This window comes from Rhamphochromis sp. 'chilingali', assembly GCF_963969265.1.
Source record: "Rhamphochromis sp. 'chilingali' genome assembly, chromosome: 4".
NCBI classification, from domain to species: Eukaryota; Metazoa; Chordata; class Actinopteri; order Cichliformes; family Cichlidae; genus Rhamphochromis; species Rhamphochromis sp. 'chilingali'.
In genome coordinates, this window is record NC_137948.1 from 3,858,165 (window position 1) to 3,876,035 (window position 17,871).

At 44.1% G+C, this 17,871-nt stretch overlaps 1 protein-coding gene across 2 annotated transcripts in view; it reads left to right on the forward strand.

The window, feature by feature from the left end:
- The first annotated feature begins 724 nt into the window (after positions 1-724).
- Positions 725-17,871, forward strand: part of LOC308395284 (protein AF-17-like) — a 30,442-nt gene continuing 13,295 nt past the window's right edge. Inside the window, exons 1-10 of one of the 2 annotated variants that reach the window (XM_080880069.1) lie at positions 726-1,262; positions 2,278-2,357; positions 3,654-3,708; positions 3,819-3,928; positions 10,632-10,735; positions 11,952-12,045; positions 12,340-12,450; positions 15,883-15,972; positions 16,061-16,208; positions 16,982-17,782. In XM_080880069.1, coding sequence (XP_080736195.1) covers positions 1,154-1,262; positions 2,278-2,357; positions 3,654-3,708; positions 3,819-3,928; positions 10,632-10,735; positions 11,952-12,045; positions 12,340-12,450; positions 15,883-15,972; positions 16,061-16,208; positions 16,982-17,782 — 1,702 coding nt within the window. In that variant the 5' untranslated portion in view covers positions 726-1,153. Of the gene's footprint in view, positions 1,263-2,277; positions 2,358-3,653; positions 3,709-3,818; positions 3,929-10,631; positions 10,736-11,951; positions 12,046-12,339; positions 12,451-15,882; positions 15,973-16,060; positions 16,209-16,981; positions 17,783-17,871 lie in introns of both variants that reach the window. The other variant, XM_080880070.1, reaches the window with a different exon arrangement.

Below are 17,871 nucleotides of genomic sequence, written 5' to 3' on the forward strand. Positions count from 1 at the left end.
TTTGAAGTCAGAGAGAGAACGTATGAAAAGCAGGGTCGGTACCAATAACAGAAAGTAGATGCTTATCTGTCAAAGTGTTAAACTTGTGTAATAGTTGTGATGAGCTACAAACTGAGATGTGATTAGCGTTGTTTACGAAACATTTGGGTTTGTGTTTCTCTCTCTGTCTTTTTTTATTTTATTTCTATGTAATCAGGTTTATTTAGTAATTAAATTGTCATTACTGTCATTATCCATTATTGTTATTATTTATTTATGTATTTATTTTGGTACTCATTTTTAGTAAATAATAATTTTAAAAAAAGCAAATGAGCAAAAATAAAACGTTGTCATTACATTATGAATTTCAAATGGTACATTTATTTACTGAGCTCCTGTTTGTAATATACTTGACTTTTTACTTTGTCTTCTATGTAGGTTTGCGCTTATTGAGCTCCCCTTTTTTTAATGAAAGTTTATATTTTATTCTATTTAATTGAGCTCCTTTCTTTTGCGTGTTTTTTCCCATTATGACCATTTTTGTCTTTTAATATTTTATGATATTGTGTTGACCTGTTTTGGCCGCTGTCACACGGGAATCTCGCATCTTTTGTTATCTTATTATTAATGTTTCATTATTTATTTTAGGTCCGGACGCCGGATGGTGAAATAGCTTGTAATTCCTGCTGTTAGCCACCCCCAAGATGTCCTGCAGATGGCGCTGTTGAGACGCGGTTGATGCCGGGCGCATACAGCGGTTTGGGCCGACGTGATGCGCGGGGTTCGTGTAAAGAACACAGTGGACCGGGGCAGGAGGCCGTGCGGGCGTCTGCTCCCCGGGTTCGTGGAAATCGAGTCGTCACTGCCTGAAAACACGCGCTGAAAAGGCGCTTCCTGCTCAACAATAACTTGCTACCTTTGCTGTGACTTTTACTCCGGCGAAGATCTGAGCATGCGCACTTATGTATGGGACGGGGAGGACATCACGGAAAATCTACTAGAAGCACCACAAACGCAGAGATTTCGGCTTTCCGCTGCACTAAAACTGCACGACGTGGGCGGCCCGTGACCATGCCTAGAGCGGCGTTAAGATGCGGGACGACCGCCTGACAGGCCTGGCCTGGGTCTGAGCCGTTGCCGGGAGGGGAAATCTATTTCTTCATATGGGAGCAGCATGCGGGAAATGGTCGGAGGTTGCTGCGTGTGTTCCGACGAGCGAGGCTGGGCTGAGAATCCGCTGGTGTACTGTGATGGACACGGCTGCAGCGTCGCCGTTCACCAAGGTAACATTAGCTGCTGTTAGCGTGTGATTCCCGGGCAGCCGGAGCGGCTCTAGCTTGCGGCCGGAGGCGTTGGTCCTCCCTGCCTACGTGCGTGTTCTGTGTTCGTGCGGGAGGGGCGGGTAGTTAAGCGTGCTGTTGTTGCTTCCTCTCCGCACACTTGATTGATCGCGCAGGGCCGAGCGGCGTGACACCGAGCCCGGATGGCGCCTCGAGGTCCGTGCGTCGCGGACCGTGCGGCACGCTGCGACGCGTTCGCGAGGCCGTGTTCGTTCGGACAGCAGCGCGTGTCCACTTGCTTTGTTGCATTCGAGCGATTTGAAGTGGGACCTCACGCAGGATGGCTACTCTGAGTGAGGATCAGCCCTCTGATCTCAGTGACGCTGTGACGGTGTTGGTGCACAAATGTGCCAAAAAGACAAAAAGAAATTTGTGCCCAAACTGAAAAAGTGAAGAAGATTCTGATCCAGAGAGGTGCTGATGCAGGAGGCTGATTTCAGGGCTGTCCCAGTCAAATTAAAGCTTTATGTCAAAGTGGAATGAAATAGGATTATAAGGTTAATCCGATCAGGATGACAGCAGCACCTCTCACCACTGACAGGGAGAGATGTTAAACTTAGAAAGAGAAAAGTTAAAACATAAAATCAGCTTGAAATCATTTTCTATTCATCTGTTAAAGCAGGATGGCTGTGCCAAGTGTCAAGTCAGTATTATCTTGAGTAGTATTCTTGGACAGGTACTGCCAGCTTTACTAGTATTTATTAAAGTATTTATAGAGCTTGGCAAGTCGTTTCAATCATAAAAAGTGAAATATTATTTCCAGAAAACGTGAAACTTTTAAACACTGTTAAAGGTACAAATTGTTGACCCTCGGGCTGTTCAACATCTGTCCTGTGAATGAATGAATGACTCATTAAATGTGCATGTTTTCATTTGTAGTTTACATTAAAAGACAGGTGTGTTACCGTGGGTCGTGCCGGTCCAGTTTGACACTCCCGTGCTTGTGTGTTTGTCGCAGCATGCTACGGCATCGTGCAGGTGCCAACTGGCCCGTGGTTCTGTCGGAAGTGTGAGTCACAGGAGCGGGCGGCACGTGTGGTGAGTACGCCAACACGAATGACACAATTTATTCATTCATTCCTGCTTCACCTTCACCTACAAGCAGTCTGCCTCAGGTGTACTGAGCCAGCTTGTCCCATACTGATGCCCTAAAGCTGAGTTAAACGAATAAGCTGGATTCCTCTGTGTTTATGTGTGAAGCAGCCTCAGGCGTGATTTAAACATTGCTTTCCTACCTTTCTTAAGTAAAATCGAACATAAAAGAAATGTACACATTAACTGAAACTGTGTTTATTATTAAATAATAACTTTCAGTGAGGACTTTTTCTCCCTTCATGGTTTTTTTGGACTAGTCTGATTTTAGTCTATTCATTTCAATTCATTTTTTTTCATATAACATCAACTCACAACACTTCCCACAGCAAGGTTCTTTATACTACACGGTAACAACCGTATAATATAAGAGCGAAAACCCCACAGCTAACAGATGATCCCGTACGAGCAGCATTTGGCGACGGTGGGAAGGAAGAACTCCCTTTTGACAGGAACAGACCTCCAACAGAACCAGGCTCAGGGAGGGGCGGGGCCATCTGCCATGACCAGATGGGCTGGCGAGGGGAGAAAGAAGAAGATCGTAGAGGATAAAATAGAAACTGTCTTTGCATCTGCAAGAGTTAAAACGGATTTTAACTTTGATGTGTCACAATTATCAGCTGACTCTGGATTCTCCTGATTCTCCTTTTTACAGTCTGTGGACAGCAAGAGCTGTTTGATTCCTTCTTTACATATATATAGACACCAAATAAGGGCAGGGCTTGTTAAAAAAGTGAGCAAAATCATAGGACACGACAACATGTTACTCTTAATTTTTCAATTCAATTCAGTTTTATTTATATGGCGCAAATCACAACAGCGGTCGCCTCAAGGTGCTCAGTACTCAAAGGTAAAGACCCAACAATAAAGCCTTGAGCCCACCTATCAGCTGTCCTCCTCCTGTGTGTGGAGGTGGTTACAGCTCACGTGCACATGCGCTGCCTGCAGAGTGGAGCTGAGTAGCGACAGATGAAGTGAACTATAAATTAAAAAGCTTGATGACAACACATTTTATTACAAGAAGCGCAATAAAAGCCATAAACTGAGGCAGAGATATACAGAAAAGCTGATGTCATAGGCGCAAAATAAAGCCTCTGAACTGTTACTTCCTCTATATTATGTTAGCTTAGAACTGCATCGAATAGACTGACCCACTGTTTCCTGTATCTGCCCTAACGTTTGGAGTCATGGTCAGACAGATATCCACTCCAACAAGCTCCGCTCTCTCCCGTGTCTCCTCAGAGGTGTGAGCTGTGTCCCCACAAAGATGGCGCCCTCAAGAGGACAGACAGCGGAGGTAAATATCATCATGTTCCCGCTCACTCTTCCCGAGGGCATAACCGAGTGCGCGAGTCATTCCGAGTCTTGTCATATCGTTGATCCGCTGCCAATCTCTCCTCCAATCAGGCTGGGCCCACGTCGTGTGCGCACTCTACATCCCCGAGGTGCAGTTCGCCAACGTCCTCACCATGGAGCCTATCATCCTGCAGTATGTCCCACACGAGAGATACAACAAGGTAGGGATGCACGCTGTTTGAGCGGGAAAGTTGGACTAGTCTACAGGAAGTTAGAGGCACGAGAGAAAAGAGGAGCACAGAGAGATCAGATCCAGCCCCAAAGATAAGCTTCATCAAACAGGAAAGTTTGAAGCCTAATCTGAAAGTAGAACTAAGGGTTTACTTTGGAGTTTATTTATTTGTTTGTTTGTTTGTTTGTTAGTTTGTTTGTGAGGGTGTGTTGTTGTTGTTGTGCTCTTATAAAGTGGTGACATTTCAATCCTTCGGTAAAATCGTTTCCTTGTTCATAACTCAAAAATGGCTGCGAACACATTCAGCACACGGATTTTTACGTTGTTTGTACCTGCAGCTAAACAGGTAACAAAGAACTCTTCACACCATACGACCCCAAACCAAGTGTCCTCCAAAGGAAACAATATATTCGTTCCATTTCTAAAATAATTATTCATCTTTAAGTCCTCTCTGACATCTTTTCCAATGCTTCAGCTCTGGCCACCTCTACTACTTCCACGATGCTAGTCTGGACCAGATGCTTAATCTCTCTGTCATCTCCCACTAAGTATGTCTCATCGCCTAAAACAAATAGTCTTGGACTGCCTATGAATCCTTAGCATATCTTAATTTCACATAATCTAGTCCAGAACTCTTCAGGTAATAAAACTCAATAATTTTATTACCTGACTTTGAGGCATAGAGTGAATTTCTCCTTCTTATAGTTCACCAGCAGTTCAGTATATCTTTTTATCCAAGTATAAATAAGAATATCTAAGAAGCTAAGAATAACAACAAAGTCTCATCATCCATCCCTTGATCATTTTCATTTTGCTAATAATATTTATATTAACAATCTCTTGTCTCATGTCAGACTTAAATCATCTCCCATGTTCTTCCTGAGATCTGGAAAACCTTCCTGAGCCAAGTTCTTGATCAGCAGAGAATAACACTTCATGACCTTTCCCAGCGTTCAAAACTATCTAAATGCTTAGAAACTGTAGGAGCTTCTGTATTGGGTCTGAACAGCCCTGATAGAAGACGACAGATCCAAGGTTTCCAAAATGGTGTAGAAGACGTCACAGAAAAGGTCATCCGGGGGGGCCACTCCCATTTCTTTCCGATCCTGCCAGTAAAACCGGGTCTTACCAAGCGCAGCTTCAGGTTCAGTCTGAGACTGAAAGGCACATTTAAATATGGGTCCAACTTAAACATCCAAGCCACTTTAATCCAGATTAGATCGAGATGAGCAGTTAATAAGACTGCAGATGACAGTGGGGCTAAAAGATGCTGCTCAGTGAAGGTGGGCTTCTCTCGGGGGAAGCAACTAAAGGGCCAGACGTCATAGTTAAATGCATAACATTAACCTCCTAGGACCTGGCATCCACGTGTGTGGACATCACATTTTGGGTTGTCCAGACCACAATGCTAAATGTTGCTCTACAAAGGCCTGATATCCACTTACGAGGACATTATACTGCCAAAAAAAAAGTGTAAAGTAAAGTGTGCATGTTAGTCCCCATAGGGAAATAGTTCCTCTGCATTTAACCCATTCACCCAGTGAAGCAGTGGGCAGCCACCAGTGCAGCGCCCGGGGAGCAGTGTGTAGGGATGGTACCTTGCTCAGGGGTATCTCAGGGTAGCCGTTGAGTGAAGTCGAACCCCCAACCTTCCGATCATGGGGCAACCACCCTACCTACTGAGCTATTCCTGCCATTGTTCTAACAACATTTAAAACGAATGTCCCTCATATGTGGATATGAGGCCCTCGTAGGGCAAAATCAGGTAAAAAGATAATTCTTTGTTTTTACATCCATCAGGTCCCAATCAGCCCAAATAGCAAAGAGAAATTAAAAATGCATGCCATGAAAGAGTTCAGGTCTTAGGAGGTTAATACAAAGCAATCCCAGAGCCCCATCAGCAAGTGTTTGCTGATTTAAAGATTTAAACGAGGTTTTTTTACCTCTGCATATGAAGTAATTTGTAATCCCCAAAGCTCCAATCTAAATTAATGGAGAGAATAACTAATAATTTCCATTGTTACCAGGATCTAAAACCTGTATCACCAGGCAAATTTTAATTAAAACAAACAAACAAAAGTTTGTCAATAACCCAAAATAAGATTTAAAAGGTTTTCTGATACAGTTTGATTTAGGGTCTCCAGCTTCTCATCCGATCACAGAGAAAAATGTAAACACATCCTCTTACCTATGATAACGTGTAAAGCTGCACACCTGCACCGCACCCCTGAAACTGGCACAAGGTGACCCCACAAACCTGCGTTTGATAAACAAACACTTTAAACAGGTAGAAGTCAGCACCAGTAATCAGTAATACTGAAAATCCTCAACAGTAAAATGTATAAATACACAGAAAGCTGCATCCGTGTTTACATATATGAAACGCTGCTAAACAGGTTATGCAACATGTGTCACACGGTGTGTCAGCAGTCATCAAAAACATAGAGAGTACTTTCAGAATGAGCAGTCACACAGAGGGAAAAGAGAAAAAGTGTCATCTCCGTCCTCAGCACCAAGTTCGACGAGTCATGATGCAATGCAGCAGACGACACGTGGGAGACTGCACGACTGCTTTCCTCCTTAACAGGAAAACCAGTTTTGCTTCACATCCCCGTTCTTCTCTCCACCTACACGTCCTGTACTAACCCGGAGCTCAGCGTGGCAAGGTCACGCCTGTTCTCTGGAGGCTGCTGAAAGCCTTTCTGGGAAATGTGGGAGATTTCGAGCTGTAGTAGATGTGGCATGTTTAGTAAACAGCAAAGCACATTTACCATAAGTGCAAAGATTCAAAAATACCCTGAAGTGATTTGTGAAAGTAAAGTTTTTCTGGTTTTCACATCAAAAAGTATTTATTCCTCTTGGAGTTTTGACTGATGATAGAAAAAGAACACGAAAAGCTTCTCATGGTTTGAACTTTTACCAATTAAAAAAATGTGAATAATTAAAAAATATTCTTCAATAAGCTTTAATTCAAGGATTTAAAAAAAATACATTTAATAATTTTAAATAGAAAATGAAAAACGTGTTAGATTGCCGAGCCGCTCTCCTGTTTTCAAAACTGTTACGCAAAGACAAACAGAATGCAGTCGAATCATTTACAGATTTAAAATTTAAAGCCCGGGTTTGAGAGACGACGAGCAGCGACAGCGCCGGATGCTGAGTCACACAGAAAGGTCATTTTGAATGTGAGGCCACCATTTTTAATTCTGACAGCACATTTTCATTTCATTTCATTCATACTTTTGGCATCTAAGTCAACTAAGTACTCCAAGATTATAGCAGAGTAAATATAAAGTGAAAACATAAAAGTTTGTCTTATACTTTTGAAGGCAAAACGTTTCCTCTGCTTATTACAAGCTCGTGAAAGGAGCTTCTTTATCTGATCAGTCTTATTAGCTGACTGTTTCACACATTAAAAAAAGCTTGAAAACATACTTAGAAGTTGTTTTCAGTATTTAGAAGTTAAAAAAGGTAAAAAAGAAACAATCAGGCTGTTACAAAGTAGCAGTTTTATTTATATACAAAGTAGTTGTACCTGTTTAGCTGATATCTGTGCCTGTTTGTCCGCTGATTAGTTAATGAATGGGTTAAATCGCTCTTTGCGGTATGTGAAAGATGTAAACTGTGATTGTGTGCTGATGTCACTCTGCACTGCTGTTTCATGCCTCACAGTTGTTACAGTGTTTCAGTAGTGATACATTAATAGCCCAAACAGTCGTCTGTTGTAGGAGTGTTGTCTCTGTGAACTACAATGTTTGCAGATGACACTGTGACCTGTAATGACTGTAGGGAGCTGTTGGAGGTGTGCAGTGGAGAGGAATTAAAGATAGTGTGTGTGACTGAGAGGGGGGCGGGTGTAACGCTGAAGCTGCAAGGTAGTGAAGATGAGTCTAAAAGGGAACAGAAAGTGCAGGGAGGGTGGAGCCTGGTGTCAGTGGTGCTTTTTGACATCTTCATCCTTTGTTGAATGAAGATGGATGTTTAAAGTGTTTTCTTTTTGCATCGTTTTATATTGTTAAATATCTCTTACCACAGAAAGAGTGATGGTAGTTTTGCTTTACTCGGCTCAGGTTTGTTTTCTGTGTTCTTCATGTATAATTAATGAATGCTGCAGATCGGCTGTTAAGATTCAAAGATAAGAGGACGTGTCACACATAGACTCACGCTAGCTTTTGAAATTTTCTGCTAATGATGTTTTTCTTTCTTTTTTACTTTGCACACAAACAGTTTAACCACAGACTAGTTTCAGGCGGGTACAGCTTCAACATGCATCAGCTCTCTGGTAACTCTACTCTCTTATTAGGGCTTCCCGATACTGGCAGAAACCATAATCGGGTCTTTTGGTCCGTATTGAGGATTACAGGAATATTACAGGATTACAGGAAGCCAGTTACTCACTGGCTTTGTGGATTCATTAAAAAGAATAAACTTGCCTTTGAAGTTAAATTATATTTTCAAATGGAAAATTGAGACAAAAGTAAAAGTGAAGGGATCTTTGGCCCTGTGCACCACCACAGTGGTGTATGTGATTAAAGTGCAGACCTTCATCTTCACATTAAGGGCTGTTGCAAATATTTTGCATAATTTTTTACACTTGGATGAAAGTGTGTAATCCGTGGACATCCTTGAGGTATTCTGCTAGGCCTTTACTGCAGCCACCTTCACTTGCTGCTTGCTTGTGGGTCTCTCTGCTTCAGTTTTACCTTCAGTAAATGGAAAGCTGCTCTGCTGGGTTAAGATCAGGTGGCTGACTTGGCCATCAAAGAATGACCCATTTCTTGAGTTGCTTTTGCATTTTGCTTTCTTTGCAAAGTGCTTTCTGAGCAGAGAGTGCAGCCCTGTACGCTTCACGTCACCCTGCTGCTTCTATCAGCAGTCACGTCATTAATAAACACCCGTGACCCGGTTCCACTGGCAGCCGTACGTGCCAGTGTCATAACACTGCCGCCATCGTGTTTGACAGATGATGTGATATGCTTCAGATCATGAGCTGTTTCTCTCTTTCTGAGTTCTTTTCTCCTCCCATCGTTCTGGTACAAGTTCTTCTTGGTTTCATGTGTCCAAAGAATTTTTCCAGAACTGTGCCGGCTCTTTCAGATGTTTCCTGGGAAATTTAATCTGGCCTTCCTGCTCTTGACTTGGTCTGAAGTTTTTCTTGTCCACTTTAGTCTTCTGTGGTCTTTCAGGCTGTTTGGTGTTGCTGAGCTGGCCATTGCATTCCTGTTTTAATAAGAAAGCACCAGATTGTTGCTTTGACCACTCCTAAAGCTTTTGCTACCTCTTAGATAGGTTTATTTTTCAGGGCCTCCTTTACTTGCAGCCACGTTTCGCTGGATCAATGAACAGCTGCAACACTTGTAAATTTGTCATTTGTCCAATTAATTTTGATCCTCTGAAAATTGATGAATGTCAATAAAAATGTATGCAATTCCTCAAGAGCTTATGCAATACTTTTGTTAACTTCCTTGAATTAAAGATGAAAGTCTGAACTTGTATCACATCTTGGTTGTTTGATTGCACAACACTGCAGTTGTTTTCAAAGTTACAAAAACTGTTCAGAAGACATCTGCAGTGTGTGCAGCAGAGCAAGCCTTTCAAAGCAAAGCACATTACAAAGAAATCAATATTTGATTCATGGACTGAACATCTTGCATTGTGCGTCGTTTAGATGCTCTGTGTGTGTGTGTGTGTGCATGCCTGCATATAAATGTACATGTGTGAGTGTTTGAGGGCCCGGTTTCATATTACTGTGTCAGCTACAGTAAATTGCATGCAGCCTTCCCCCGTCAGGGCCATTCATTCAGACTTTGCTGCCCGCATTCCTAGACAACGTTACAATGGACACTGAAAACTCGAGAAGCCACTCTTCCTTTTACATGCCCGGTGCAGTTATGTCTCCGGCCTTTCATTGCACAGCAGACATCCTCTGAAGGGAAACAGAGAGCTGAGTAGGATATGGAGAGAAGGAGAAAGGGAGAGAAAAAGGTGAAACAGAGAGGGCCAAAGTGAAAAGGTAAAGAGCCTGCTGTTCCTTTGTCCCGCACCTGTTGCTAGGCCTCTTCTACCCCCCACCAGTCGGGCCTGCTCGCTGAGGAAAGCTGAACAAGAAGTACAAAAGCGGCGTGTGTGTTCGTGCATGCGATTGTTTGCTTTTGGGGGCTCGAGTGTGTATGCTTACATGTCTTTTGGAGACGGGCTGATATGAGTCTTTTGTCGTGTCAGCGTATGCTCCGTGGCACCCTGAAGTTCGTTAGAAACCACCTCACTTTGGTGCAAAGAAAAAGATTAACGGGAGGCTGAAAACTCCAAGCGTAGCGTCTGTTTCGAAGCAGATTCAGAGCAGTTTGCAGGCCGATCTGTGTCAACTTTCTTTACAACATCCCCAAACATCTGGTCAACAGTTTCTCTGTAGAAGCTGTGCTCTGTTTGAAAACCTCATCTGTTGTCTTGACAAGAAAAACTTCCCAATCATCTGCACTGCAGCTGCAGCTGGACTCGAGTCGAGGAGTGTTTCATCTCTGCTGCGCCGCAATCACAATAGTTCATTTTAATGGCCGTCAGACGGGACGGCTTGCTTTGCTCGTGCGACAGATGGAAAAGCAATCCGGCACCTGTTGTTGATAATAATAATGATGACTGATGTGTTTGAGTCCCTGCATCTCCTGTACTCTCCGTTTGTGCTCTTTCAACAGACTTGTTATATCTGCGAGGACCACGGGAGGGAGAGCAAGGCCGCCTGCGGCGCGTGCATGACCTGCAACAGACAGGGCTGCAGACAAGCGTTCCACGTCACCTGGTCAGTGTTAAATTGTGTGTGTGTGTGTGTGTGTGTGTGTGTGTGTGTGTGTGTGTGTGTGTGTGTGTGTGTGTGTGTGTGTGTGTGTGTGCGCCTATGTGAAAGTGTGGGGACATCAACATGAATGAACAGTGCGTGAGGACTGAGTGTGATAAGAAGCAGTTCAAGGGCAAAAACTTTTATTAAGGGTTATTTTTAGTTAGCCGACTGTTCCCGTTAACCATGTTTAAACCTGGAAAAGAAACAACCTGAAAAAACTATGACGAAGTTTAAAAAAGAAATCATAAAAAACAGCACTGTGTTATTTTCAATACGACCTAAAACTATCAGGTGAGACCATAAAGTCATCAGTAAAGTCTTTATTGAAGTCACAGATCAGGCGATCCACCGAGTAATCTCTTCATAGACTTTGCACCACTGGACTCTTTTTTTGCAGGCTGAAGGGTCGCCCCCTGCTGCCCGTTAGAAAGAATGCAAGTTTAGGGCACATCTCCACTGGTGGCACTTTTTTTTGCTCAGCATATGATTAATATTGTGGGCAGGACTGTGATGGTTGGCAAACACCAAGGAGGTCCTAGCCTTTTTGGGCACTCAAGCTTCTTTCCACAGTCCAGAGAGATGCATATTAGCTGGTGACGCTAAATTGGCCATAGGAATGACGTGAGTGTGAATGGTCGTCTGTCTGCGTTAGCAACCCGTTCGCAGGGACCCCGCCTCACACCCTAACTTGGATATCATGAATGGTGATTACTTTGTGTGCTAATCGAAGCAGGTTAACGTTTGTCTTGTTTCCTGTGTCATATCATTTTTGAAAATAAGGCCAAGAATAGAAAAGAAATTCCGTCTCCAATTGCCAAGATTGAATACGTGCTCATATGTTATGTGTATTTGGCTACAGCCTTAGTTTACTCACACAGACATTCTGGGCTACAGTTGGTTTTTCTTCATTTACAGTCTTTTACCTTTCATGCTGCTCATCTTGCTTTTTGCCTTTATTTTGTTTCCTACTACAAGAGAAAGATGATTTATTTAGAAGTAAATCCCGAGACACTGACAGGCTCAGATTTTAATGTGACATTCGATCAATCTGGCGACGATCGGTGACTGAAGCTCTCAGGTGACTCGGCCAGGTGTTGCCGTCTCAGTCCGTGCACGTGTGCTAACTTGGCTCTCGTGTTTCATCTCCTTTCCGACCCTCCGACACCCTGCGCTGTAGTGCTCAGATGGCTGGTCTGCTGTGTGAGGAGGAAGGACCAGAAGCTGATAACGTGAAGTATTGTGGCTACTGCAAGCATCACTACAACAAAATGGTAAAGAACACAATGACATTGTACCCCAGAAAAGCCTTTCTTACTGCACTGCACAGTTAACAGCTAACATGATTGATAAGGGCTTCTGTGCCCGGCTGTTTTTTTCCTCTAACTCAGCTCAAGGCAGCTAAATGATTCTTGGAATACGCCCAACCAAAATAAATAATTCAGGAGATAAACCTCCTGTTAAGTCATTGGAAGTGCTTGTAGAGAACCTTTTAAATGTCAAACTGTTGCTTTGAAATTAGCAGCTGTTAACTTTTTGTTTGCTGTTCCTTCTTTTGGACTTTACAGCAGAAGAAGTTGCGTTCTAGTGAAAATACAAGTAGCTCCTTCAGTCATTCCAGGGGGCGCTCCAGCTCTCCGTCACAGGAAAAACAGCACCACCACCACAGACAGAGGAAGGTAAGCACAGCTGTGGTCAGATCAGAAGGCAGTCTCCAGAGCTGAAAACTACCAAAAGCTGCAGTTCCTCTAATGTCCACTTGAGGCTGTTAAAAAAGGGACTCAGTCAGATGTAAGGCAAGGCAAGGCAAGTTTATTTGTATAGCACAATTCAACAACAAGGTGATTCAAAGTGCTTTACAGAGACATTAGAAACAAGAACAAATAAAAAGCATGATTTAAAATTGAATAAAACAAGCAAATAAACTAACTAACTAATTAATAAACAAACAACAGTATATAAAATCAAAACAGATAAAATCAGTAGTTAAATGTAAGTTTTGAAATTTAAGCTTAAAGTGTGGATTTGGTGCTTTATTCAAATACAGCTGAGAACAGGTGAGTCTTCAACCTGGATTTAAATAAACTGAGTGTTTCAGCTGATCTGAGGCTTTCTGGGAGTTTGTTCCAGATATATGGAGCATAAAAGCTGAATGCAGCTTCTCCGTGTCTGGTTCTGACTCTGGGAACTGATAAAAGACCGGATCCAGATGACCTGAGGGATCTGGAAGGTTCATACTGGGTCAGGAGGTCATTGATGTATTTTGGTCCTAAACCATTCAGAGCTTTATAGACCAGCATCAGAACTTTAAAGTCTATCCTCTGACGGACAGGCAGCCAGTGTAAGGACCTCAGAGCTGGACTGATGTGGTCCACTTTTTTGGTCTTAGTGAGGACTCGAGCAGCAGATGTCTGACTGATTTTTTAGGCAGACCTGTAAAGATGCTGTTACAGTAATCAAGCCTACTAAAGATGAATGCATGGACTAGTTTTTCCAGGTCCTGTTGAGACATCAGATCTTTTATCCTTGAAATATTCTTGAGGTGATAGTAAGCTGACTTTGTTATTGTCTTAATGTGTTTTTCTAAGTTTAGGTCTGCATCCATCACTACACCCAAATTTCTCGCCTGGTTTGTGGTTTTTAGATGTATAGATTGAAGTTCTCTGGTGACCTGTAATCGTTTTTCTTTGGCGCCAAAGACTATTACCTCAGTTTTGTTTTTGTTTAGCTGGAGAAAATTGTGGCACAACCAGTCAGGCGCCATGTAGGCGCTGGCTGCAAGCTAGGCCTCACCTCAGCTAACTAGAGCCGCTAACTAGACACCTGCTGACTATTTTTGTTCTGTTGGCATCGTTTGGTCGATGGCTGCCCTTCCCCGAGCTTACGTCACCCAGATGTTCCTTCCTGTTGAAAGGGCGTTTTTCCTCCCCACTATTGCCAAGTGCTTGCTCATAGGGGGTCATCTATTGCTGTGGTATTCCCTGTATTACTATAGGGTCTTTTTACAATATGAAGTGACTTTAGGTGACATGTTGTTGTGATTGTGATTAGAAAGAAATCATTTTGGAGCATTTTATTGAATTATCAGACAAATAATAAGGTTTTACTGTTTGGAACTGGGAAATGCTAGGATTTAATAATTTTGTAGCACTAATTAACAGGATTAACAGGATGTATTTGCGCAGTTTGTGTCTGCAGCTTGCTAATATTAGTGGATAACTGTACACTACAAAACCAAAAGTAAGAGTTAAAAATAGACTTTGTCTATTCATCGTCAGATTAATAAGACCAGCCAGTCTGATCCAGACCAGCTTGGCACACAGACTCTTTTATTTTGAAACGATTGAATAACAGCAGAATTGGCAAAGAAGAAAAGGATGAATTTTAATGCATTTTCTTCCTGATAAAATCATCAAATAAGCAGAGAGCTAATTTAGATTTTATTGCATGGGCGTGAGCAAGCTGAGCTACACTGTGTAAGCACGCCTCACACAGACATACACCAGACACACCCAGTTGTCCTACGCTTTCAACCTCACAGCTTCCATCTGTTGGCTCCTGGGGAACGTTCAGTCATCACTCCCGATTTCCGGGTGTCATCATTTCAGGCAGTGATAAGCTCGACCCCTTGACGTCAAACTCTAATCTGAATACAAACTATGAGCTCAGAGAGATACCTGGAGGTACAGCCTGGCTAAACAAAAGCTAACGCATTTAGGCGTACCCTGCCTCTGGTCATAAAGACATAAAAAACCATATTATAAAATACATATCATGAAATAACATCATGATCTCTCTGCGCCATTACATCCTCTCAGCCTCAAACACTTGAAATCAAATAGGCCGGCATTCATGTAACACTTCTCTCGTCGTTTTGACCACTTAAAGCTCTCCACACTGCACGCCACATTTACCTCCTCCACACACATTCATACAGCGCTTTATTCTGTGCACTCGAATAAACAATTAACCTAACGTGCACTTCTCAGATGGGCCGAGTTAACTCTGTGAAGGTGCGGTGCTCACGTGCATGTGACCCCATCACACGCATGCAAAACTAAGCAGACAGGTGAACCTTCAAAGCCCCTGCAAGCTAACAGACTAGCTAGCAGAGAATTCAGCAGACAGGAAAGATAGTGCTGACGGCACACGGTTCCAGCTGAGCAGCTCTTTGTCAAGTGTAAAAAGAGACCCGCATATTTTTTTCGCCACCAGACAATTCCGGTCTTCAAAGAATGTCATCGTTGTTATCGTTTTGATGTTCTGGCAGAGATATGGCTCCACAGTCAGGGAGCGGACGCTTCACGCAGTTGTTGAACTGAAAAAGAGATGAAGAAGAAAAGCGTGTTTCTTCCAGTCAAATCTCAGCTGAGCTGTAAAAGCAGGTTTTGTTGCAGAAAGCTCGGTTTTATGGCAACCTTGGACTGGTTAAATATATGATCTAGTGTCGCGTAGATGTTGGCGGCAGCTGGCGGATTCAGGCTGTTAAAAGTTGGCTGTGCGGTTGTCTTGTTGCTATGAACAGAATTTTGCAGGAATACACTTGTTTGCACTTTTTCGGTTGTAGGTTTTAGACTGACACAGTAGCGTGTGTGAGACGGCTGTGTGAAGCATATATTTTCAGTCAACGTCTGGCGCTACATGATGCCATTTTCAGTATAACCCACTGTGAAACTGAATCTAACACCCTGCTTTTAAGCCAGTAGCAGATAGAAGAGACCAGTATTTCTTATCATTTAGCTAGTGGCACTGAGTCATACTGATCGCAGGCTCGCTTGTAATCATTGATTTTAGTCTGATATGATAAAAAAGGCTGTCTGGGATATTCTGATATAAAAAAATAAATCAGTAGTTTTTGCTGTGACAGAAAGCCAGACGCTTTTATTCAGAATAATCTTCATCAAATGCAGTTACAGTGATGCACAAACGGATTTGACTGTGCTGTTAGCGTATCCCTGCAGACATTGTTGTTGAAGCTGGTTGACTGTAGCAAATGTGATTCGCTTATATTCCACTCGCTGCGTTTGTGTAATGTGCCAGTGTTGACTCTGCAGCCTTGATTCTAGGCTCAAGCTTGTGTATTTGTATGTGTGTGTTGTTGTTTTTTTCAGAGTCATAAAGACAAGATTCGGCAAAAGGAGCGCCACAAAAAGTCGAGCGACAACCTGAGCTCCGCTGTGACATCCAGCAGCATAGAAAAGGTATCCGAGGACACCACACAGTGATTGAGAGACGCCGCGATGTCTCAGTCAGTGCTTTAATGGTTTTGACCCGTCTGTGTTGGGACAGATTTCCTCAAGTCACCACAGCAGCAAGGACGGCGAGGGAAAGTCCAAGAAGCTGAGCTCGCACGGTCACAGTCATCGGAGCAAGAAGACCGGAAGCACCGGCAAGAGCTGCTCCTCATCGTCCTGCTCCTCCAGTCCATTCAACACAGGTACCACATGAAGGGTCAGCGCTCGATTTCTTCTCGAGTTCAGATGTGATCGATGCCCATGCAGCCCGGTACATCGACAGCACAGTTTGAATTATTTGTATACACTAGCCGAATGATATTTTATAATTACAGTATCATTTGTAGTAAAAGTTTGAGTGTGCCCCACGTCGTCTTCCTGCCTGCTCTACATCGTCCCCGGCAAATACAGACCAACAAACGTAAAGCAAATAGAGTTTTAGTTTGATCTTCATCCAGCCGTGCTGTGGTTCTGTAGGACGAACAGAGCGGCACTTGTGGATGAGGTGGAGTTATGCAGGACTTCTGCTGGCTGCCTCTGTGGGAGGAGAGGCTGCTGCTCCACTTTAAGATGTAACAGGGGTGATTGCATCATCTTGGCTGCTGTTGTGTTGTTGAGAAAAACAGAAGCTCGCTGGGTTTTTCATCCACACACGTGCCCCTAAATTCAATTTACGTTCAGCACGGATCCATTTCTGTCTCGAATATGAGAGAAACGCTCGCTCTGTAGAGTCCTGCACCAGTTGGTTTTCTTTCAGTGGCCTCGTACTAAAAAACACTGTCATTAGTGAAGCTTTCACTTAAGCCAGTTTGTTTCACAGGTAAACTTCTAACTGGGATTGGTGGCAGCACCGTCATTGCCCTGTGCATGACCAGTTAGCTTCTCCTCTCTTACTGGGTTCTGTTGAACCCTGGAGACGGAGGGAGGTCGTGTGGCCGTTTGTGTCTGACTTTAACTCTTTGTTTTTCTCCTTCAGGTGGTTCCCTGTCGTCTGCTCAGGAGTTTCATCAGTTCTTATCTTCTTCCCGCCTGGAGCGTGAACATGACCGAGGAGGTGACGACCACAGCGGAGAGGAGCGCAAGGAGCGTCACAGGAGACCGGCAGTCCAGGCGGAGGAGGAGGAGGAGGAGGATGTAAAGGAAGAGGAAAAAGACGAGGAGGAGGAAGAGGAGGAGGAGGACTGTAAATACCACAAGCCACCAGCACTGACCCCCGCTGAGGGCCCGCTAGCAGGGTCGCAAGGTCACGACAGGCCAGAAGGCAACTCCAGCCCTTTCGAGAACAAAGTCACCATCTCCACCTTCGGGTCCATCATGCGCATCACGTCGTCGTCGGGGCTCGGCAGCAGCAGCAAGATCCGAAAGATCTCCTCGTCGAGCGACTACAAACCCTCCAAATCCCTCTGCAAGCCATCCCAGCTGAGCACGCCGCCCATCCTGGAGGAGGCCGACCCGGAGGACAAAGTCACGCTTCCACCGCCGCTGCCTCGAGAGAGGAGGCACCGTGGCAACAAGAAGAGCCGCCACGGCCCGGGGCGCCCACGGGGGAGCAAGAACCGAGAGAGGAGGGGGGAGGAGGAGCACCACCACCACCATCACCACACAGCGCCGCCTCCCCTAGCCTTAACCTCGTCGCTCTATCCGAGCCCGTCCTCCATCCCCCACCCCACCTTCTCCTCGACGCTGCCTCCCACCGCCACCTCTTCCACTTTCTCCTCCTCCTCGTCCTCCACTGGTAGTTTTTCTACAGGCCGCGGCAACTCGCTGCTCGGCTCTGGTGAGTCTGAGCGAGTGGGCGTGTGCGGTAGCCCTCTAGCTTCCTGTGTGTGGTGAAGGAAAAAAACTGAAGCGCTATCTCTTTGCACT